General features: G+C 38.2%; 1 protein-coding gene across 5 annotated transcripts in view; it reads right to left on the reverse strand.

Annotated features, from left to right (window-relative positions):
* The window catches only part of NFIB (nuclear factor I B), a 221,627-nt gene extending 204,303 nt beyond the window's left edge, over nt 1–17,324 (reverse strand). Inside the window, exons 1-2 of one of the 5 annotated variants that reach the window (XM_030567059.1) lie at nt 17,185–17,324; nt 3,391–3,922 (exon numbers count right to left, since the gene is read on the reverse strand). In XM_030567059.1, coding sequence (XP_030422919.1) covers nt 3,391–3,922; nt 17,185–17,202 — 550 coding nt within the window. In that variant the 5' untranslated portion in view covers nt 17,203–17,324. Of the gene's footprint in view, nt 1–3,390; nt 3,923–4,300; nt 4,389–9,828; nt 10,729–17,184 lie in introns of those variants that run through there. The other 4 variants (XM_030567058.1, XM_030567060.1, XM_030567061.1 and 1 more) reach the window with 4 other exon arrangements.
* Between the last annotated feature and the right edge of the window lie 6,650 nt (nt 17,325–23,974).

Here is a 23,974-nt window from a genome sequence, read left to right on the forward strand (position 1 = left end):
GGTGCCACTGGCAACCATTATTGGCATCAAGCACATTGTCTGCCTTCCCCCTCCTCCTCCTGGCACTTGACAAACAAAATGGCGGTTCTTGTAGCAACGAAACACAGCATAAGCGCTGCACTGATTGAATCAAATACCACCAAATGATTTTATGGACTGAGATGTAGTTTATACCAAATGATACATGCTGTCTATCGGATAACAAAAAAATATCTAGTTTTGTCAACAGAAATGGTAATCATGGCATTTACTAATTTATTTGTTTTTTAATCAGAAAAAATAGACATATCTCAAATAGTCAGAACACCAGAGAAATATGTTTTTTAAAATAATTATTTTCATGCTAAGCATTCTAATGACCTAGGTGTACAGCATAATGTAAACCTTAGTTTTTTTCCCAAAACCACTAAAAGCAGCAATATTGAAACTCATGTCAAACCCCTTCTAATTTTTTTTACATTCTGCAACAGAAGAGGATGCTAATAAGAGACGGGGGGAGAAAAGAGCTGAATGTTGAGAGAGGAGCAAAAAGGAGAACCAGATAAAGTTGGTCAATGACAAAACTTGATAGGCTGGGTCTTTATTTCTTCCTTCAAAAGAAACACTGAATACAAGTAGAAGAAACCCCTTTTATAAAGGACCAAAAGGATATTGACATTTCTAGATCTGGAAATTGTCAATATATTGTAAGATTACTCCACACTGCAATGCGGATGCCAACCAACAAATCACAGGCATCCTAGGCTAAACAAAGAAGGTCTGATGCCAATCCTGGTGCCACTGGCAACCATCATTGGCACTCTAACTATTCTTCCTCATGTTTTCTCCTAGTCAATTTTTTTTAAAAAAACAACCTTTATTTTGTTTCACTTACTTGTTGTTTTTTCATATTTCTTTCAGGGATTGTTTTTATTTCTATACTTAACGTATATGACATAATTAAGTAGGTTTTCATAAACCAAAAAAGAAATAAAGTCATGTGCTAGATAAGCATGAAGTCAATGAAACTGCTGTCTTTTACAAAACCTGACATCCTCAATCAATTACACTGCAATTCGCCATAACTGAATAGCTCTCGATAAAGAAGAGAAAGATTAAAAGCTTGACAAAAGAAAAAAATACAAAGTTAACTTAACATGACTTCTTCAAAAGTAGAGAGCCACTACCTTAACAAGAGATTTACAGCAACGCAGTGAGATACAAATTAGATGCACAGTTTACAATAAACAAAGGGTATACCAATGGCGACTTGATACAAATAAGTTAATCAACTTTATCTTCCAGTATATTTTCTTAGTAGCTCCTTGTACCTTTGGAAATAGATAATGTTAGCATACGGTTATCTTATTCACTTCTATTTGACACTTCTTAAAATAACATATTTTGTCAATTCATTCAAACCAATCATCCAGTAACGCCCCTCACCCACTCTGATTCCCCATTTCAAGTTAAAGTTTGCCACCAACTTAAAAATTGACAAAGTTTAAGAGATTATACCGACCCTATGTTGCCTTGGTTCCAGAGTTGCTTGAACCATTTTGTTTCCTCCTGTAGTCTTGACTTTCAGAAAGATATATTTTACAGACAGGTAAAACGTGTTAGTATTAAGGCTATGTCTTACAATATGTATTTCCATAATGTCATTCCTGAACTTTTTTCACTAAAGAAATTTAGAGTTATAACATATAATTAAGATGTTTTGTTTGAAGCTACCACAGACAGTAAACACTTTTCTTTTTGTTTTCCTGGATCAGTTTTGCCAGATTTTGCAACCACATCAAATCACTGCAAAACAACCAAATGTTGTATATACACTGTATACTCCTGAGAGAGAGAAAAAAGCTAACAAAAACAAGCAGAACCAACTACCGAATTATATTTTTTCATTATAAATAATCCATCAAAACTCCCTGTATTTAATTTGCTTTACTTAAATTATATGATCATAACACACAATTTGGGGAATTAAATATGAATTCTAGAATAGAGGTTCATTAAAAACTTATTGTTGCATGTGTTCTTCTATATAATTAATACAATAAATAGTATGTAAAATCTATAATCAAATGAAGGCAGGTGCCATTTTACTTTTGTTACTAATAAAAACCATTCAGTTAATTTCTCAGTTAAATCCCCTAGTCATATACAACGCATCAGATAACTGTCTGCCATCTGCCTTTCTGCAGGCCATTTCTGCCCACCACCAGGCCAAGTTATGAAATGGCCCACCATCTGTGGCAGTTCAAACTTTACCCAGTTTGGATTTACAGCTAAAAAAAACAATGCTTTATTAATGTGGATAATCAGTAATATAAAGACTTCTAGAGGATGGTATAATTACAAGAGAATAAAAAAAAGACCAATAGGAAAAAGCGTGCATTTCACGGGTTTCCGAAATATGAAAACATGTATCTAATTGGATCCATTTATCATTCAGATGACCTGCAAATGAATACTATTATCAATGAATTATATACATAAAGTTTGACAAGCAAAATACTCTCTCTGAATCATCTGTAGAGCATTATGAACAGCTGGTTTCCTTTTAGTCCTATATCTCTAAGTTTAACTGTCTCTTTTTTTTTTAAGTGTACCTAGTATTTTTCATATTTAAACAATTCTTAAGTAAAAGTATGTGTATCAGTGTACTATGAAAATATTATTTTGATGGAAAAGTTTGGGAAAATCTGCATCATGCATCTTTGAAAAGTAAAATTAATATCGGTAATATGAAGTGGTTCATACAATCAAAGAGTGGTTATTAAAATATGATAAAATGCAAATATTGCATGCTATAATTCTGACTATATAACAACATTTACAAGGGCTATGTTAATGTTTCTTTGCTAAATCCTTTTTTATGTTTGATTTTTGCAATAGTTGAGAAAGTTTGTAGTTGCTCTTCAGAGCAATAACAAATTGATCAATATAAGCATTAGTCATTGAACACAAGTAATTAAAAGAAAATGTAAACATTTATATTTTGTATGTATGTTTCTGTGCAAGTACACACATATGCATATGCATTAATCATGTTGAAAACAGATCTATAAAATATTCATATTTTCTGGAGTACTAACTGCAAAAATATCCAACATATTGTCAGTTTTTGACAAAAATGAACGTCAAAGGAACTCAAATATTCCTTGTTCCTTTTGCAAGAAAAACCAGCACGTATGTCATATGCATGTGTCAAATACATATGTTTGTTGGAGTGAACGTGTATCCGTGTATACGTATACATGCTGACTTACAAATGTGTACATACCCAAGTTTTGTATATATACCACAGAAAAATGTGTCATTGGAAGTCTTCCCTTAAAAGAAAAAAAGCTGTTTGGAACCAGTATTTGACATACTAACATAGAAACACAACAATCTGCTTCCTACCTTGCTCCTGCACGTAGTATGCCAAAAACAAATCAAGCTCCTTGACTGATACTGTTATGTGATGTGGCTGGACGCAAAGTGCTGGATTTGTGCAATGTGGGGATTTCATGAGTCGCTCTCCATCCGTACTTTCCAAGGGGATGCCTTTGAACAGGATCACCATGACTAGATCCAGACGCCAAACTTTGTCAGCCTGTCGCAGGCAATCGATTCTCCTAATCTTACCCTTCTGGTCAGGATTGGACAATACACAGCATGGGTGCTTCTTCCCAGTAACGGTGAGCACAAAATCCTCCCGGTACTCTTGGCGGATATCTTTGCGCAGTTTGGCGAGGAGCCTAGATGCCCACTTCTGTTTAATTTCAGGCTTTTCACTAAGTAGCTCATCCTTGACTGCTCTTTCCTCATCCTTTGACATTCGCTTTTCATGTTTTTTAAAGTACTTGCGTTTTCGAGCCTGAAGGTTGAACCAAGTATAAGCGATTGCACGGACATGTGGTAGAAGTGCCTCAATGAATGGGTGAAATTCATCCTGTTGAAAGAAAAGGTGCGGGGGAGAAAGAAGAAAACTCAAAGTCAGTTTGTTCTCATAATAAAGGAAATAGAGAGATAAGTTTCCGAACATTCTGAAGTGAAAACCAAGATGAAGAAAATATAGACTTAACATTTACAACAATTTCTGCACAACACCCCTTTATGTAATTACTACAACTGTCAGACAAGAAACAGAAGTATCCTGAGCATCACATTTTCCCCACATTTCATCCTCTGAAAGAAACACGTGAAGGCTTTATTTTGTATGCCCTTCCATTCACAATGCTATACAGACTACATCATTTAAAAGATGCTATCAAGATGTTTTGTTTCTAACATTTAAAAATTTGACTGATCGGCTAATGCCAAGCAGTACCATTTTACAAAGAGGACACAATACGATTTTAAAAATTCTGAGCAGAAATGTTCAGAACGTAGGAGCGAATGCCACAGTTCATTTCTCTTCTCTGTGGCACAGAAACACAAAGCATATACATGCTCAGTGTAATGCCACACAGTTCCCGCTTCTGGAGCATGCTCTCAGCAAGAGACTGCTGGTGGCACAAAGAGCATGCGCCATTAAACTTGATCCATTCTCTTATCAATCGTCCAACATTCCAACACTGAAACAGCACCATTCCAGTGGTGGTAACTAGAGAAACCAGTATACGGTAAGGGAAAGTGGGCAAAAGACACAGCATGTAAAAATCCTGAACAGAAGCTTCTGTACTTAGAGCTCTGCATGCCTCCCTCCCATTCCCCCCCCCCATCACCACCACCACACACACACACACCCCTAGTAAAATAGAAGTTTATGAAGTTGAGAACAAAATTACATTAATGTTTGTTCAGAAGCTCTACTATCGGATTTGAAGCCCCACAGAGATAGTTAATTTGTTAACTGATCACATGAGTGTGGCAATTATTCTAAACCCCTTAAAAATCAATCTGAGATATACAATGAAAAATAGCAACTTGGCACAAACTTTGCATTCTTTGTGTTTCTGCATGCTGTGGCAGGGTGACATTAGGAATATACCACTGGTCAAACACCGCTTTTGTGAAATCCACACCGTTTATTTACATTTTTAAAATATCCTTCCTAGCATGTGGCTTTACCTGCAGGTTCATATCTTCTACCTAGTTGCAGTGTGCAATGCATTAAAGGGGGCAAAGCCTAAATGTCATTCATTCATTTTGCCTATTTTAAGTAGCATCCTCCATACTTGTTCATGCCCAAACACGACTTTCCCCCAAAGTACTGTCTACCTCTGTGAACAAATATGAATGTAATTATTCCACTAATTTAAAATGGCCAAAACCCACTACCAAACATTACTATGTTTTGGTTTTGAAGGAAGAGATTGGGGGGGCAGGTCTCGCTATTTTTTACTTTGTATGTGTTTCTGTTTTTAAGCACTATGCAGTGGTTATGCATCACATTGAATGATGGAATACAATCATACCACAACTTAGCTTTCTTCATGTGATGATACACAAGACTAGAGTATATAAACTAATATTTTTGTTACACTGATAGAAATGGAATGACATATTTAATCAGTGGGATGATTAACTCGATTAGGTAAAAATGACGAAATTATGACTAATAGCTTTATAATTATACATAATTCACAATATTTTCTTGGTGACCTATTGGACTTCAGACTGAGATTTTGGTATTAAAAACTTCAAATTTAAAAGCAATTTCAGACTATTCTGAATGTTAAAATCATGTATGTTTTAATTTTTCACCCCTAATTGCCCCCCCTTTCAAAAAAAATACTTGTGAGCCCAGTTGCACATAAGGCCAAACATTACCTTCACAAGAAAAAAAATCTGAATCAAAACTGAACAGTAAAGGATGCAAATAGTTTTATTACAGTGTGAAACATAAAGGCAATGATTAAACTGTTCAGCAGTTTCCAGCAGAGATTTGAACATTTCTGATACTAGACTGGCACACAAAACTAGGCCAGGCAAGGAGTTAAACCACAATCTGTTCTTTGTGTGGGAAGGCAGTAGTGCACTGAGCAACCACAGCCCACGATAAGACTTCCCTATCGCCATATACTTTCTGATGCCATGCTTTTTCCTCTCATTAGAAATACTACAGAAAGTTTATTTTTTCTCCTCATAAAGTTATCTTAAAGAAAAAGTCATTTAATAGCATTTTGATTTTAACATGTGTAGCAAAAAGGTTTAACATATAAACATTTTAATTCATTTTATTACAGATTTTGAAACCTGTAACTTCCAGGGGGGAGGGGATTAGAGTGAGGGGAGTCCTTTTGTCCCAAATAATAAAATTTCCTTTACATTTAAAGTAGGCTGCAGTGCTTATAGTTTAAAATACATAAAATATTGTATATCGAGCAGTTCAGGGGCGGGGAGTTAATACGGACATCATGAACTTTTTTGGTTTGACTTTAAATACTAACCATAATATCCAATAGTACCCAAAACCATAAGTCATTTCATATACTTAAATTTCAGGTCTGATGCTCGAATAGTTTAATTTTTCTCTATACAAAGAGAAACTTTTTTTTTTTATTAGGACCAGGGTTTTGTTTTACAATATTTTCAAATACTGTAACTATAAAATATATGTTTAAGAAAAATACAAAGCAGCAAGTTATGTCCTGCTGTAAAGTAGTATTATGAAATATCTTTTGAGAGATTCATTGTGCATCTGGATTCCTTTCAAATGAAACATTACTTCACAAGAAGTGCCCCATAAAAATGATCCTAAATGGAGATTTGCTATTAATCATACACATTCCCTGCTCAACCTCCTAAAAAGCCATCTACTAAATTTGATTTTTTTTTCCCTAACATTGGTAGAGGCAATATTGAAAAAATGATTTTTATGTGGCACTTACCCATGTGAATCATAACTGCTCTTGCAATAAAGTGATTTATGAAGGTAAGATTTTCAAGTGTCGTAACAAATGGTTCAGGTGAACCATTATGCACCAACAATTTAAACTAACATGGAGGTTATTCCGAAATATGTATATAGCTTGCAAATAAATGAACAAATACCTACACTGTAATCACAATATAATACTGACAGATAGGCCAATCTTCCTTTTTCAGAGTAGTTTACAAGAGAAATGTATTTCCCTTCTCCTTCCCCCTCATCTTACCTCTTCCTAAAGTTCATATCAATCTATCTACATTCAAATTAGAGAACTATGATACAGAAAATGAGGCAAAAGTCTAGCAATTACACATAGAAAATCTTGCATTCACAATTTCACTGCATGGATTTTTATTATTTTCCCTCTAACTAAACAATATTTTCTAGCAATGTAAAAATAAACTGTGTTAAATATATCACAAGAGCCTGAGCATTTAAAGGCATGCGGTAACTGCATCCTATCATGTCTCGGTCAAGAGAGATAAATTGGAGTTTATATTCATTCCAACACAGGAGGAGAGAGTTGGGGAAATACATTATATGTGATGTCTATATACTAACATACAGGTATTTTGTATCCATTGAACTGGCAACAGGAAACGTTCCCAATTGCCAAGTATTGACTTAACAAACATACTTTTAGATCTACTCTAAAAAGTGGCTACAATGCGATATCCTCACAAACTGAACTACAACTTTTGTAAAGCGCTATTTTGATCTGTGCTTACAAGTTTTAACAGAATATTTTGTGATGAGCACACAGCACTAGAGTCAAAATATGTCCAGACTATCATACAAATAGTGAGTACAGTAGAAATTAAAATAATTTTATCCAGGTTTTTCCAAACGGCTAATTATAACTTCATGTGAGATTCAGTGATATTCTACTTTTAAAAAAAATAAAGAGGCAAGACATGGGGAATTAGTAAATAAATTTCAATCATTTCAGACAGAGGATAGAAACTTTTACAAATAAAGAAAATCAGAACTGCTACAGTTGTATTCCCAATGTATATTACTAAATTTGCCTACTTAAATAGTCATATGATACAGCATGATTGTAAAGTGCTATATTTTATAAACAAGTTCTTAATACATCAGTGCAAGATAATATTCTTTTATGTATGCTTGCATAAATCCCATAAATTAAGTTTTATAAACATATAAATAGTGACATTTTAATATAGATTTGAAAAAAAAGATGTAAACCAAACATATTAAAAAAATGTTATAAGACCTGGAAATAGCAAAAGACCTTATCCGCTATATTACAGGTGGGAATGTGAATTTGCCCTACTACTTTAATGTAATGTAAAAATTATTTTATTTAATTTGCATTAGTCTTAGATGTGTACTCATGTACAGAAGACCCATTAACTTGTCAATATTTTTTTTATTTTTTTTTTAGAGAGGACAGCTGATTAAGGGGGGGGGGGAAATCTACTAAACATGGATTACACCAGAAGTAATTCCTAGGTTCGTACCTGTAAACATATATGCATATCTTCAATACATACTGCAATCTATATGTTATGATGTAATTATTTATTTTTAAACTACAAAAAAGCTTAATACTCATGTCCAGTTTAGTTGACGTTTACTTGCTGAAAATATCCATATCTAAGTCAATCACACATAGATGCCAAACAAAATATAAACAATAAAAAATGTGTCAGCCAAAAAGCTACAGGACTGTATCCAATCAATGAATAAACCTTATCTTTGTTTTCATCTTCATTCACAATTTCTGAATGCTTCAGTCCTTTTAAATCACAATGTTTTTAATTGTCAAATAATTGAAATCATAATTATTTGTCCTCTGTACAAAGATAACTGCATTAATATTAGATTTACACTAATATAACACTAGATTTACGTTCTCACTTTTCTTTAGTTATTTTGTTGCTTGTGTCCACATTGGTGCAGCTATCAGTGAATCAGTTTACATCACATCCTCCTAAGGCAGACTTTTACTAAAAACTGCTGAAAACTATCCCATAGCTTTAGAGTTACTTTACTCTCTGGAATGTGTTCTAGCACCAATACATGTATTTCTTGTTAAAATGATAATAAATAAACTCTGCAGTAACTTCTGATGTGTTACTTGCTACTGTTTAAAATAATAGTTTCAAAAGAACTGTAGATCCGTAGTCTGTTTCCTTCACCATATTTTAAATATCTTCATAAAACCCTGGATTTTCCAGAATCTATTCTCTATATCTCCCCCACTTGAAACAATATTGCACAGTTGGTCCAAAATTTCTCAAAACATAATCTTGGCTGCAGCATAGACAATTATTGCTTGTTTTTCTTATAAGGGCCAAAAAGTCAGTTACTACCAAAGCATGACAATAACTATAAGTGCAATTTATATAAAAGATAATTTTTGCTTTTGAAGTTGCATGCTAATTTATAAAACACCAAAATTAAACAAGAAAAATGTTATGTCCCCAGACAGTCAAATAAAAATTATATCCTGTACTTTGGTCATTCTCACTCTAATCAACCTCATACTGTTGGCAGACTATAGATTATTAATTCAGTGTGGAACAGTATTACTTTTACATCAGTCAATGTTCAATTAAAAATAACACTTTTCTGCTTCAACCCTTATATTTGACATTGAGTGAGTAAACAGGAGAGCAAAAAAAGACAGCAGATCAATATTCTCCAGTCAAATCAGAACTTTTCAAACCCGCTTTTTAACTATATTAATTTATACTGTTTTTTACCTTTGCAACAATTTAGCAGTATTTATCTAGGGATGGTGCTTTCAACGAATCTCCCCCAAAACAATGGCCTTGTACAGTTTGTTCTCTGCTGTTCTATTTTGCAACAGGAGTTTGGACCCTGATAAGCAGCTATAATTATGCTTTAAGCCGTTACTACTATTAGCATGACTCATTGAGAACCATATTATATGTGGCTTTATATAGATAATAATAAAAAATATAAAATATAAAATCAAAATGCATCTGTACCTGAGTGAGACAGATGGGAGAATACATCATGACTTCGCTTTGAGAACACACTTCCCGGAGAGCCCCTAAGAAAAGCCTCAAAAGGGAATAATTTCATCTATTCATTTTAGACATCTGAGAACTCAAGGAAGATGAGATCTATCAGGACGGGATTCTGCCCTGGATCACCACAACTTCACAGCAAACTCCAGTCCTCCTTAAATAGCCAAAGATTCAAGTTCACTCCGTGTGCTAGATTTCCCGGGGTGAAATCCAATCTACACTTTTAACCCTCTTGTTGTCGGCGGCGCAGGAGTGTCGCTTTTGCTGCTTCTGCTGCTGCTGGTTTTCGGATGAAGGTTTTTTTCTGGGGTGGGGGAGGTGGACGGGAGGGTTTTTGTTGTTTGCTTTTTTAAGATGTTGGTGGCGGCAGCGGCGGTGGTTGCACTGTCACCGCGCTACCGAAGTTCAAGGTTACAGCCCGGAGCGGAGCAGGAAAGTCCCGAAGTAATCGCAGGCGAAACTTTGCAAGGAATAGACCATGTGCGTATGTGAGAGAGAGAGTGAGAGTGAGAGTCCCCCAAGGCTGGGAAATGCTTCGCAGCGCGCAATCTCCGGGCTTCTCTCGCAGCAGCCTGTGCCTCTCTCTGCCTATCCACTCCCTCCCTCCCTCTCTCTCTCTCTAATGTGGGCAATGTTAAGAGGCTGCTTTCCAAACGCCCACTATAATAAAAATGATCTCTTGAAAATTCAAAACGATAAATCTCTCCCTCTCCCCCTCCCCATTTGCTCCCTCTCTCGCTTGCTGCAAAACTTGGAAGTTGGAAAAATCCACCGGTTACACCCTGGGGACCCCCTTCCAGTTCGCTTCCCCAAATGAGACTTGAGGATTGTTTTTAATTATTTAATTACACAATCATCGCTTACACGCCTCCTCCTGCAAACATTCCTTTTTTCCACCAGATCTTCACCACCCCCCTCCTCCTCTTCATCAATCATCTACCACTGTAGAAGAATCCAGCACGTTTTACAAACATGCCTAATGTTTCCCTCCCTTCTGATGAGAGAAGGTTTTGGGGGGGAAAGGGGGGGAGTTGGTACAGCGATTATTGCAGCAACTATTTCAGAGCACTAGCAGTAATAAACCCACTTCCCTCTGCTTGTCCTGGGAAGTGCTCAGTGGAAAATTCCCTCACAGGGAGACAGAAAGGGGCTAGAGCGGCTGCAACCTGGCTCTATCCTCTGGCCTCTGCCCACCAGCCCAGGAGGAGCCGCTGCACGCACCCCGCGAGGAGAGGCGGGGGCCTGGACGGGAAGCTAAAAGCGTGAAACTTCGCCACATCGCCACTCATTTCACCCAGCCCACCGAGATAGTGGACGCCGGGATCCCTTGTTCTTTGCATGTCCAGCCTGCAGCCCTGTCTCTCGGGTTGCGTTTTTCAGCGTTACTGCCCTGTGCACCTAAAACCCGAGGGGCTGCTGGGCTTTCGCTCACAGTGCAATGGGGCCTCCTGCTTTGGGCTGCTTTTTACCTCCCTGCCAGGGAGCCCCTTACAAAACACGTGGCCCCCATCCCTCCGCCTTGCCGTCACAGCCTGAGCAGCACACGCCCTCACGGACCGGGATAGTCGGCGGGGCAGGCCCCCTTTCGTAGAGGCTATGCGATAGGGGGCGGTCAGGCCGCTTTCCCCGGGGGGGAGGGGTATGGGGCAGCTTTCTCCCCTGCCGTGCCCAGTGGGGTGCAAGCAGCAACTCGAAGGGCATCAAGCAATCTGGAGGATGGGCCCCGCGGTAGCAAAGTCTGGTTTCAATCTTCCAAACCAGCTTTACTAGGAAGCTGAAGCCCGAGGACGAGTTTCTTGCTCCAGGAATGTAGTGAATGAAACTTATTTCTCCTCCTGTAGGGAGGGCGGTGTGATGCAGTGCAGATCTCGGGGGGAGGGGGCACCCACCCCATGCGCGCTGCTGCTGGTGACACAAAGGGGAACGAGAAGCTGACGAAGCGCCTGATCAGTGCCAGCTCCTGCAGCAGCCTGTAGTTTAAACCTTCACAGTGTTTCGCTATTGAGAGCCTCTCTAGTCTAAATTGTCCTGAAGGGACCAGTGACTTTTCCTTTCCCAAAGTGGGAGTGATTCACGTCAGTTATTCACAACGACACATCAAGAAAAGTAGGCAGGTTCAAGTCAACCATGAAATGGTCACTTTTTAACCCCGTCCTGTCCTCATTAGGGAAATGCTCAAACACAGCCCATTTTCAAAGAGGGCTCTTAATGAGGAGAGCTTGCCAAGTCTACCAGCTGCAATTCCCATAAATTTACAAGCCAAAGGAAGGGGGAAAGGGAAGGGGGGGTCGTACAAGACAGGTAATGTCAAAGGAAACAGCGAAATCCCAACACATTAACCCTTAAAAGAAACCTATCCACATCCATTCTGGTGGCTAACTGCACTTTCAGGCTTTGCTCAAAGCATCAGTGTTTGAACAAGTCACGTCTTCTTCCTTGTAAGGGTCGTATTTAAAAGTGACAAGCAAGTTTAGAGCGCGCACTCACGCCAGAAGTGATGAGGCAAACTCGGGGTTAACCATAGTGAACACACTTCATTTCGTATCTTGCACAGAATACACCAAATCCTATCATTTTGTGCCAGACACTGCAGAAAGCTGATAACGCCAGCTTTAAATACTGGAGTTTCCCTTTGAATAAATATTCAATTTAACTGGAGTTAATTTACCATAAAAGACATTCCCCTTGGCACAAATGCACTAATGTCCTTGAACACCTCTTTAAGCGCTTGGACTCCTACACAACCAGCTATTACTACGGCTCTGCTTTAAAGCTGTAATAGCTTTCTCCCTCCCCTCCCCAACTCACCCCTTACCCTACTAAAAAAAAAAACCCACCCCACTAGAAATGCTGCCTCTGTGAGTTGCACAGATTTTATAACTAGCCCCTCCCCCGGGTAAGCACTGGGAAGGGGACCCTTTTTTCGCCAAAGACATTTACACTAAGAGCAACAAAGTGTGACAAGCTTCTCAGCTCGAACAGCAGGACAAAGAAGGGGAATAAGGTAAGGAGAGCCAAGGAGCCTTGGGGTTTCTACAAGCCAGAAGAAAACTCCTGAGTTAGATGGGTGCGGCTGATCTCCCCACATACACGCTGGAATAGGAACAAGCACTGGGGATTATACATATACGTATACATTCGCTGTTGTTAATAACTGGTTTTCACTTCCACTAAGTGAGACAAAGACTAGCCAGGGAGGGGGAGAGATGAGGCTGACTGCTTGAGGCCCCATGTGGCCGGCTGTGTCTGTCTCCCTCTGTCCTCAGGCGCCCTGCACACACAGCGCCTGGCCCTTCACTCACTGACACTGACGCACCAGCAAACCAGCGCTACTTTTAACAAAATACCAGACTAACTCCAGGCCTTTCCAGGAATAGATGTGTTAGCCAGGATTAACCAAACTCATTCTGGGAAGACATCCGTAGGGACGGAGTGGAAACGGTATGGTGATTCATCTCAATAAATGCCCCCTCCTTAATAAGCAAACTATAAGAACAACAGGCTTAATAGCGTCTCGGAAGAAGAGAAAGTTTTACTCGCAAGTACAAAGGTACAGAAATTCCCCTACAGCCTCCGGAAGCACATACGCCTACAAGATGAAATATAAGATTGCTTTTTTCCCCGTTTTCTTCTTTCTTTCCCCTCCTCCCCCCACCTCAACCCTTTAGGATTATTTCTTCAGCAAATTAACCCAGGAGAGATTTAAAGGTTATTTGCTTAGGTACAGATGTATATGAATGCTGATGTCTCATATGCCTGACTTTTTAAGGAGGTGGTAGTTAGTGAAAGCAAACCATAACTGCGACTGGGCCTTGGCATGCCCCGAAATTCTTTATGCAGGTAGCTCAAACACCTGAACGCACCTAAAAATAAGCTAACAATTCTTTAATATCCTGTCTTTCTGACAATTTCTCGTAACACTACCTTTCCTAGCATTGCAATATTCGCTTCTGTATATACTGGAGATAAACAGACCTTCATATAGTGTTTAAAAATCCATATATGTCTGTAATATTCACATACACACAAATTCGCCACCTGACCTAGCCATTGAGTGACACTGAGAACTGGTTTGCCCTGCGCTAGTGCTTAGAGAAGCTGCTATGCTATCACAGGAATGGGAACACTATATTCTGCCAGTGGCAGCTTGGGGGAGTGATGAGGGTGTGCATTTTATACATGTGAAACTTCCTAAAGCAAACAGCCACAACTAAAGCGAAGGCTCCTGTAAGAGAGAAAGAGTCAAATGCGTCTATCTATTTATTACCTCGCAATTGTCTAATCGGTGTTTTAAATTCTCTCTCGGAAAATTAATACCAGTCTGGTCTTTCCTCTTCCCAGCATCCCCCACTACCCGGTATCTGGCATCCTGTACTTATTTCACTGGGAGCTATTTGTATTCCCTGGGGACAAAACTAAGCTGAGAAAATCACTGTTAATAACGATAGTGCCGAAATACCAACGCACACTGTTACACAGGAACAGTGTCTCACTCTGTCTACATTTCATGCACATTTATAGTTTGAAACTCACCGAGCAACACTGATTTCAAATACAACACGAGGCTGGTCAGCTCGTCAATATGGAAAACTAGAAACACTTTTTGAAACTAAAGGCCAAACAAACTTTCACTGACCTCCGCAGCAGTTTCCACGACGATTCAGATTTGAGTTCTATTGGACTCCTATGGAAACACATGCTCTCTTACTCGCTCTGTTTTTTGAACACACAATATCTACACATTCTATAGAGCGTTTGTACTTATATTTCCAGATATATAAAAGTTAGAAATGGAAAGGCCTGTATAAAGTCTATGTTCTTGCTAATGTAGGATTCCAACTGGTGTCCTTTGTTCTAGTATTTTGGTTGTCAAACATCGTTTTATGCCTCAAAATCAAGAGAATGATATTGTTAATGTTGGACTGTATATATGTGTTTATTTTAGTATACAAGAGTGTGAATTTCCTAATTATCTACAAACATACAGAGAATTATCCATTTCTATCTGAATATTATCATAGGATCTTTTTTAAAATAACAGCCTTTCAGACATTTTGCAGCTATTTCAAATAATTCAGTATGCAAGAATCGCCTCCTCTTAAATTTCTGTTTCACCAGGTTTTTGAGACACAAAAGACAAGCTATACGCACCTATCCATGTTGTAACATCAACTTTTCAACTTCATCAGCAGTAAGAAAATTAAGCTTATACTCGTTATATTCACAAATATTTGCATATGTACACACACACATATAGCATAGATTGACTAAATTATGTATTATATACATCACAGTGTTATATTCTGTGCAATATATATTATATATAATATGATCAGTAATAGTGAATTGCAAGGCGATTCAGGATTCCTTATGATTCAGGGTTCCTTGTGATATCATATTCAACTATACAGCAACGCTCCAGAAGTTTATATAGTCATATAATATAGTTTTGGTCAGTTTTTCTGAGTCTATTACATCTGTCCGATTACGATAGAAAATAAATGTAACTGGAGAAATAAACACTGAAACTCTCAATATTTTTATCTGTTCGCGATTTTTAAATACAGTTTAATTTTTCGGTATCAGTTTTTTAAAATGTGAACAGTAAAATTTGTAACTCACTATAGTATCATCACACCTATAAATATATTAATATATTTTAATCATAGTATTACTATTTTTTTCTGAATGATCAGAAACACACACACACACACACACCCCTATCTAGCTCACTGGGTGTGTGTGCTTGACCTCTGTCCACATATGGTTTGATGGTGACTCTTATACCCGAGCTTTCTCTGTCTCCCAGACCAGAAAAATGAAAACATCAAACCTCAAATGTAAAAACTGTAAACCACAACGTTTTGTGTTACACAGCGCTGCAGTTTTTACCCTGACTGCCTAAAGGTCACGTTTGCAGCCTGACAAAGGAATGGAAACCCATTCTCGGTAATATAGCAAATTCTCTCAAAACTCACATTAACTAATCTTAAAACTTCCCGGACACACACACACGCACACACACAAAATAGTTGCAGCTGTATCTTTTCTGACAGTTTATATGACTTTGTAGATTTATTACTGGTTTTTTTCGAAGAGATTGATGTAAATGTCTATACAAATTAGAGTTCAAAAGCTAACTTTTTTCCCTATGATTCAATGTTAAGTTACATGGGTTGCGGCTCAAAATCACTTCAAAGAAAGTTAGAGTTAAGTCTTGTGTATTTTGGCGCCTTTTCCCTGCCAGCTACTGTACTTAAAAAAAAAAAAACAACACTTGGAGATCTTGTCTGTCCCGTCTCAAGTTCAATGGCAGCCCTTTCCAGCAGCAGGAGTAGGAGAAGATGGCCATTTTCGCAGCCCTAATAATAATTCAGATCACGCCACATCGGCATCTTGTGTCAAAGTCGAAACTGGCTTCCCCGCCCCCTTCAACCTGAGAGCTGCCAAGTCCTCACACACTCCGCATTCAACCACAACTTAATGGATGGGATATTGTGCATTAAAATGTGGCCCAGACACACAGGCGAGGAGAGGACAAGAGGGGAAAGCAGACAGACAGACACACACACACATACACAGAGAGAAGAAAGGAATGAATTAAAAGTAAACATGCATGGCTCCCACAGCAAAACACTAGGGTGAAAGGGGGAAGAGAGAAACCACAGGAAAGACACAAAAGTAACTTAAAAAAAAAAACAAATTCAGAGATACCAAACGAACACTTCATACTGCAACATGCAGCACCCGGGATAAATTAACTATTTAGCAAAGCAAACAGAGGATCAGTGCCACTTTTCCTCAAAAGTACACATTCAGGGTGAAAAGTGTATTAATTACAAAATATATCCAGACGGTTAGAAGGAAAAGAATCAAAGGGGTGAACAAAAAAAAGAAACTACAGCAGCAAGACAAGGGAAACAAAAACTGTCGCGAGTTACAAATAAAGTAGCATTTTCATTAATCCTTTCCAGCGTATAACTGATAGCTGCCTGCCAGAGCAGAGGGGGAGGGGGGAAAGTTGAAGCAGGACATGTGCCAAGTTCAGCACTTTTGGACGCAAACTCCCATCAACTGATTCCTGGCATAAAAGTGTGACCCATATACAAAAGCTGCCAAAAAAGCAAAATATAAACAAACAATCCACCACTTATATCTCATCCTGTAAAACAGAAGTGATATCAGCTTTTAGGAAGGGGATATAACATCCACTCTGGAAACCACAGAGACACACTCGCAGCCTGGAGGGGGGAAAGAGGGAACAGCCAAGCAAATGGAAAGGGGAGAAAAAGCATAATTTTCAACGCCACATACCATTGCACTGTATTGCATTAATTAAATGGGATCCTGAAATCTGTAACACACAACACAGGGCCGTTGGCTTCACATGTCTCAGGTAAGAAATTTATTCTTTTCTCAAGAGCTCGGTGTGGTTTGTTTGTTTGTTTTTGTTTGGATTTCCAGAAGTGGCCTTCTTTTTTAAAAAAAAAATATATTATTGTTTGCTCAGTTTTTTTTTTAATAGAGACACCAAACAGGAAGAAAATTCTTGGCCAGAGGAGGGGAAAAGGCGGTAAAGTTAAAGTCTATAGGCAGTGGGCAGCCCCCTCCTTCTCCTCCTCCTCTCGCTTTCCAATCTTCCTTCCTCTTTGACTTGCAAGGCTGGAGAGCAGGTTTTGGTGGCTGACTTGAACGCGATCCAGGAGAGGCTGAGACCTTTGTGTGTGTGTGTGGGGTGTGTGTGTGTGTGGAGCTGGGCTGGTCTCTGTATGTGTGTGCTGCCTCTTTTTTTCCTTCCCTTCTCTTTCTCTCCCCCCTCTGCGACTGCAGAATGAGCTGGCAATACTAGCACCGAGCTAGTGCGTACTTGGCCTCCTTCCACCTCTTTCCGATTGGCCGGGCCAGCGGCGGTGGCTCCCCTTAACCACCACCCACTAAACCACCCATTCCCCGACTCCCCTTCCGCCCGCCGGAGCCCTTGGGAAGTGCGGCTCTTCGTTTCCGCCTGGCGGCTGCATAAGAAACCAAGAAAAAAGCTAAGGCGGGGAGGGGGGAAATTTATTTGCATATTCATACAGCAACACCCAATGAGAGAGAGGGGGGAGCCGGAGGCGGCAGCAACAGCCCCAGACAGGTCAGGGACCTGAAATCAGTGCTTCAATTAACTCGGTCCTTTTGCTGCATGAACGCAAGGCTCTGTGCACGCGCGCTGGAGAACTCTGCTGACTGCATTGTTTCAAATGCTGCAGATGCACGCACGGATTTTGTTCTTTAACAGAAGTTTGTCGTAATTCCCATTCATTGTAGAAAGAGGTTTAAAATCTTACTCATCACGGTAACTACACACCTCTGATAAATATAATTTTTATATATATAAAATCACTGCCTAGATACAGGTAGAGTAGTACTGAAGGGCAAATATGCTACTCCTATATTTACTAGAAGATTATCTTTATTTTTAAAAAATAATTGTATTTCAGAAAGAAAGAAAAACAGCAGGATTCACTCAGTTGTCATTAAGGTGCAACCACCTACTTCCTATGCCTACCTTTTGTGAGCCCCCAAAATTCCCATTGAATTTGAAGTGAATGGGAATTTTGGATGTTCAGGAATTAAAGGATAAAAAGGTCCTGGTGCAAACACTGAAAACGCGTTAAAATGGGAGCTGCAAAGTGCTGGAAACTTTTCAAAATCAGGCTTCTTGGTTTAGGTGCCTAACTACAGGTTAGGGCCTGGCTTTTAAAAAAATTCTGTCACTCTATTTAATGTGCTTGTCTGTGGGTCTAATCCTGATGCCACCGAGTTCAATAGTGGCATGAGTGGCCTCTGTTACTGCTAAAAATGTGACAGTGAATGAAGTTCTATGTACACATTTATATTTTTCAGGCATTTCAATGACAAAAAATTGCTCTAAGCTGAAAGCTAGCACAGGTAGATTTTCAACTTGATATTGATGTTTTTATTAAATGTGATCAAATCAAATACATTCACAGCTTATTAATGAACATTGGTACAGACCAATAGTTTTTATACCTATCTGAAACTTTTTGGAATGTATAATATTCTAAAAAGGTTGGGAATTAAAAGTTGAATTTTGGAAAGTTAATACTCAATGTATTGTAATTGCTTCAGATATTACCAAAAAAAAGCTTAATATTTATGTACAGCACTTGAAGAATAAATTTCTTCACATTCATTTTTATAAAAAGCCTTTGCAGACTCCTCATGGCTTCAAATACCTGTTATAAAGTGCCAAATGGCCAAACTACCATTATCAAAAGGACCAAAATAACTGCAGTGGAATTGTTGTTAGACTCAAACCTCAAGTCAGTTGGAGCTCCACGCAGGCTCAGAGTTGCACATGCATTGAGCGCTTTGTAGGATTGGGGCCATAGACTGATAAAATTCCCTTGAACCAAAAGTGTGGGAAGAGGTTATAAATCTAAAATATATCTTTTTAGAGCTAAAAAGTGTTTGCAGAGTGTACACCTGAAAGAAACCTTATAATTGCTTTGAGACCATTGCTGGGAGCAAGGACAATCAGGAAGTTCCTCTCAGGAAGTCAGTTTGCTTTTTGTTGGATTGATTGATAATACTTTAAAAACTAATATGTATACTCCTACAATTAAGCATAAATTGCCAAAAATAAAAACCATAAAGTAGAAATCCCAGAAAAAATGATTGTTTTCTTGTTGTTTCTTCGCCTTGTTTTATTAAAAAAGTCAAAAATGGGAAAAATTAAATGTAAAACATTTTCTTACATTGTGTTTAGTTAATGTAATTGCTAAAATAGTATCTGCCCTCGATTTTGTAAATTACATGCCATCCAGTTAATTGACTCGATAGCAGGCCTTTTTCCATGCCAGGGGGAATCTGTGGTTGTTTTTCTTGTATAGAATTCAGAATTCTGCAACTGATCTAGCAAACCGCCAGGAATTCTTCATACTGTATCAGCTGAAAGAAGTAATGGCAATGTGGAAAACAAAACACTGAATGGTCTCAAAAAGAGATTGCTGTAGCTCAAAGCTATATTAACTACTCAAAACAGATGAAAAGAGATTGAATATATATTGATATTTGGCATAGGCATCTTTCTTTAACATTTTTATTTAGCTGTGCTAAATATAAATTCTGTCCTTTGATTTCTCATTTGTATAGTTTTTGTGTATCTTGCTTAAGTGTATGTTTTGCTACAAGTATAATCAAAGCCCAATGTCCTCCACTGCAAAGCTGAAAACTACATTCTGCTGCAAATTCCCCAGATTTAGCGGCTTTCTGGTATGCGAATAGTGGAATTTTTGTGGCAGTTTATATTATTTTTGCCATTTCAAATTGTAAATGGCAAAAATAATATAATCAGCATAGCAGTTCCTATGTGGTTTACTGACAGATAATCAGTGCCCCATCTGGAAAAGAGTGGAAGGTAGTTTGGGACTGGGAAAATCTCATTTGTTAAAAATTTCTGCTAAAATGAGCAGCAGTGCAATTGTTACCAGTATTGACACTTAAATGTGTCATCTGTAGGCTTCAGAGTGTCTCTCTCTCTCTCTCTCTCTATTATATATATATATGAATTAGAAAGATCACAGTTCTCTAAGCTATTGTTTAAAGTGCCCATACACCTAGGAATTCAGCACTGATCTGGTGAACACTCTCCTTGTTTTCAAGGTTTCTTCACAACCAAGAGGGCAAGGAAAGATGATGTAAATGAAAGCCAAGATTCTGGAACAGGAGTCTGTGGCATGTGGTAGACAACAGCAGCTTCTGTCAGCAGTACAGAACCAGAACAAAATCAAATTTTGTGGCCACACAATCCCAGAATAGACAGTCCCCTGAATAAAATAGTGAATGTTAATTATAGGTGATGCAGAAGAAATGCTATTTTTAAGATTGCTGAACATTTTCCATTGTGACCCCACATTTTCTTAAGTTGCTTTTAACTTTTAAAAGTAGCTTAAAACTTTGTCAATGTTCATCCTTTTTAGGCTGAAAATGTGTATGCTTACAACCTGTTTCTAAATCAAATTATTTTTGAAAGTTTGATCAAAAACACCAAAATCATTCTTGAAAATCACAGTTCAGTGAAAAATAGGTAGCTTTGGCTTCTTTCAGACAGTTTTCTTTTTACATCAGTTCTATCAAGTAAGGGTTTGGAGCAGGGGCTTAAAATTTGCCAGGGTGATAGTCCTGTGGCTAGAAAAGTGCATTTGACTGAGTTATAAGCCACAGAAAATTGTTATTTGCATACATGCACTACAACTGCTCATTATTTCTGAAAGTTCATATTTTTGCCACACTGTACTTTAGATGTTCTCGGTACCCACTGAGCTCTTGTAATGCTTCCCAGCAACTAGATAGAATTATAGCTCCAAAATTAACATGGGCAAGATGGATGCTGCTGTTTCTTTCCCTCATCAAAATGCTCTCTGGTCCAGAGTAAAATGCTCTGGGCCAGGAGACTTGAGCTCTAGTCTTATGGCTTCCACAGACTGGTAATCCCCTGTACTATTAAGCAAATCCTTAAACTCCTATTCTAAGAGAGACAGGTGCATCACTCCTATTTTACAAGTGGGGTAACTGAACACAGCAGAGGTTGTACCGAATTTCTTCTGGAAGAACTGGGAATAAAACCCACTGAAGTCTATGGGAGCATTGCCATTAATTTGGGTGGGGGAGGGGGTCAGGATTTCATCCCAGGTTGCTAATACAGCAACTCATGTTACATTAATTGAATTACATTGCCTTTTCAGAAAACATATATGCCAAATCTGTGTGCTTGATAATGCTTTGAGTAAAACACAGCTACTGTTGCATACATATCTTCACAAAGTGCATTCTGTACCACAAATAAAATGGCCACTATGTAATGAAAAACCTCACTGAAATACAAATAGCATCCAGGAATTCTAATATTCAGTCTTTTGCTTTACCCATTAGACAACATCCTTCTCCTAGAGACAGGTATTTAACTGAGGGATCCTGATAGCCAACGTTCTATTACTGGCTAGCAAATAATTGCAAATGATGTAATTTCTTTGTTTCTTCATTTTCCTTTATTAAAAAACCTTGGAAATTCCAAACAACAAAACTCTATATTAAAACAACATGATCAAGCTTGTAAAGTTGAGCACTCAAAAGTTTTTTAAAAAATGCTCTTCGTATTCTGTGCAACTTTATTTCATCTGGGTATGGATCATGGTATAGCTTTTTATAATATGGTAATATACTATTTATTCCACAGGACTTCTACTTTATTGGAGTGCATTGGATGAGGAACCGTAACATTGTTATTTTAAATAGAAAAAGTAAAAAACAGCTCCGGGTTAATAGTAGAATTTAAATGGACTACATTTGGGTTCACACCTCATTAAGGTAAATGAAATAGGAAGGGGTTCACATCTTTGTCATTGCTTTTGCCTCGCAGCATTTTTCTGCCAAGCCCAGTTAATAGAACAACAGTACATTAGCTGATTTTGTAGCAGCTGTATTTTTGCAACAGAAAAAAAAAGGAAAGTTTAGACATTGCAGAACATTGTGAAATGAAGCCAGAGCTGGCCCTCGGAGGATAATTATTTTGTTTCCCTTTGCTGCATATCAGTCTACCAGATCCCAGTCTCTTCTCCTGCTACAGCTGGGAACCTCCATCCCACTGACCCTCTGTACCCAAATGTTCCAGAGATGAGTCTTAGAGTACTGAGGCTTCTGAATGGCCTCTTCTGTACACTGTGCTAGGAGGATGATTTCTGTAGTGTGAGGGTCTTTACAAGATGCAGAAAATTTCAGCCCCAAAGGCAACATTTTCAGAAAGCTTTGAGCAAGTGAAAGCAAGGTTATAATAAAACTCCTATGCAACCTTAATTATAGTCTTACTGCTGTAAATACCATAAATATATAGACACACGCATTCAAGACAATAAGATAAGACTTCATTAAGCTTTTCGATTTTTTTTAACCAATCCAGCTGGTTCATAAAGTATTGCATTGAAATGTGCTGTGTACTACTGCCTTCTAAACTAAAGCTAGCAAGGAACAGAACAAGGCGCCACCACTGGATTGAGAAAGTCAGATGAAGAGGTTGGTATTGGCAGCTAAATGTCAGCCCAGACCAAGAAAAGTTGTCACTCTGGGACTCCGCTCTCAAGCACTGGCTCTGGAAAAGGCCAAGGAGTGTGAGGAGACTGGTGTTGACCAAGAAAAATTGTTCTCGGAGTTTCAGAAAATATTCACTTTCCTCCTTACTAAGCAAGAGAGAGACAGAAGGAAAAGAAATAAGTGGGGGGGGGGCAAACGGCAGGAAGAGGGATAAGGCACCTGAGAAGGAGAAAGACAGTTGGCCCCAAAAACCTCTGATGTATGAACAAAATTCATACACAGACTCTCTGTGATGGTAATAGCAGTAAAACAAATTACTCTAAAGTAAAAATTGTCCCTGGGCTTGTGCAATTTTTACACATGCATGCACGCACACACACACACACACACACACACACACACACTCTCTATAGAGATGGAAGATTAGATCAACATGGAAAATATAGACAAACATTATCTTTCTAAAGATAAGTATGTTTCTTATATGCCAATGAAAATCTTTCTTTGTCCTTAATGATCTACTTTTAGCCCATAACAAATATTCAGATATTTTATCCTGTTTATTTTAGCATTTTGTAAATTCTCTGGAACAGAGGTTGTCTTGCTGGGTACTTGTTTGTATTGTAACTAGCACAATGATGGCCTGATATTGGATTAGGATTCTTAATAGTCACCATTTTTTTTTTAAATGCAACAATTATGTTAAAATTAATGTCTGTCACATAGGAGTCGCACAGGGGTCTGGGTCTGCACATTACTATGAAACCTAAAATGTGTATTTTTGCCTCTTCCCTGGGTTTAGAAGTATAAAAATAGCAATGTTATCACTTAAATTTGATGACCCAAGATCATAAAATAAACTAGAGAACCCCAATCTACACATCCAAGATTAAAACTGTATAACATCAGTTGCATCCAGCAACACGTGAAAGTGTGTAGGTGATGTTGAACCAATAAGGTAGACTCTGAGACAATTCACAGCACCAGGTCAAGCTTATAGTGTGGTTTTAAA

The sequence above is a fragment of the Gopherus evgoodei genome, chromosome 6, assembly GCF_007399415.2.
Source record: "Gopherus evgoodei ecotype Sinaloan lineage chromosome 6, rGopEvg1_v1.p, whole genome shotgun sequence".
Taxonomy (NCBI): Eukaryota; Metazoa; Chordata; order Testudines; family Testudinidae; genus Gopherus; species Gopherus evgoodei.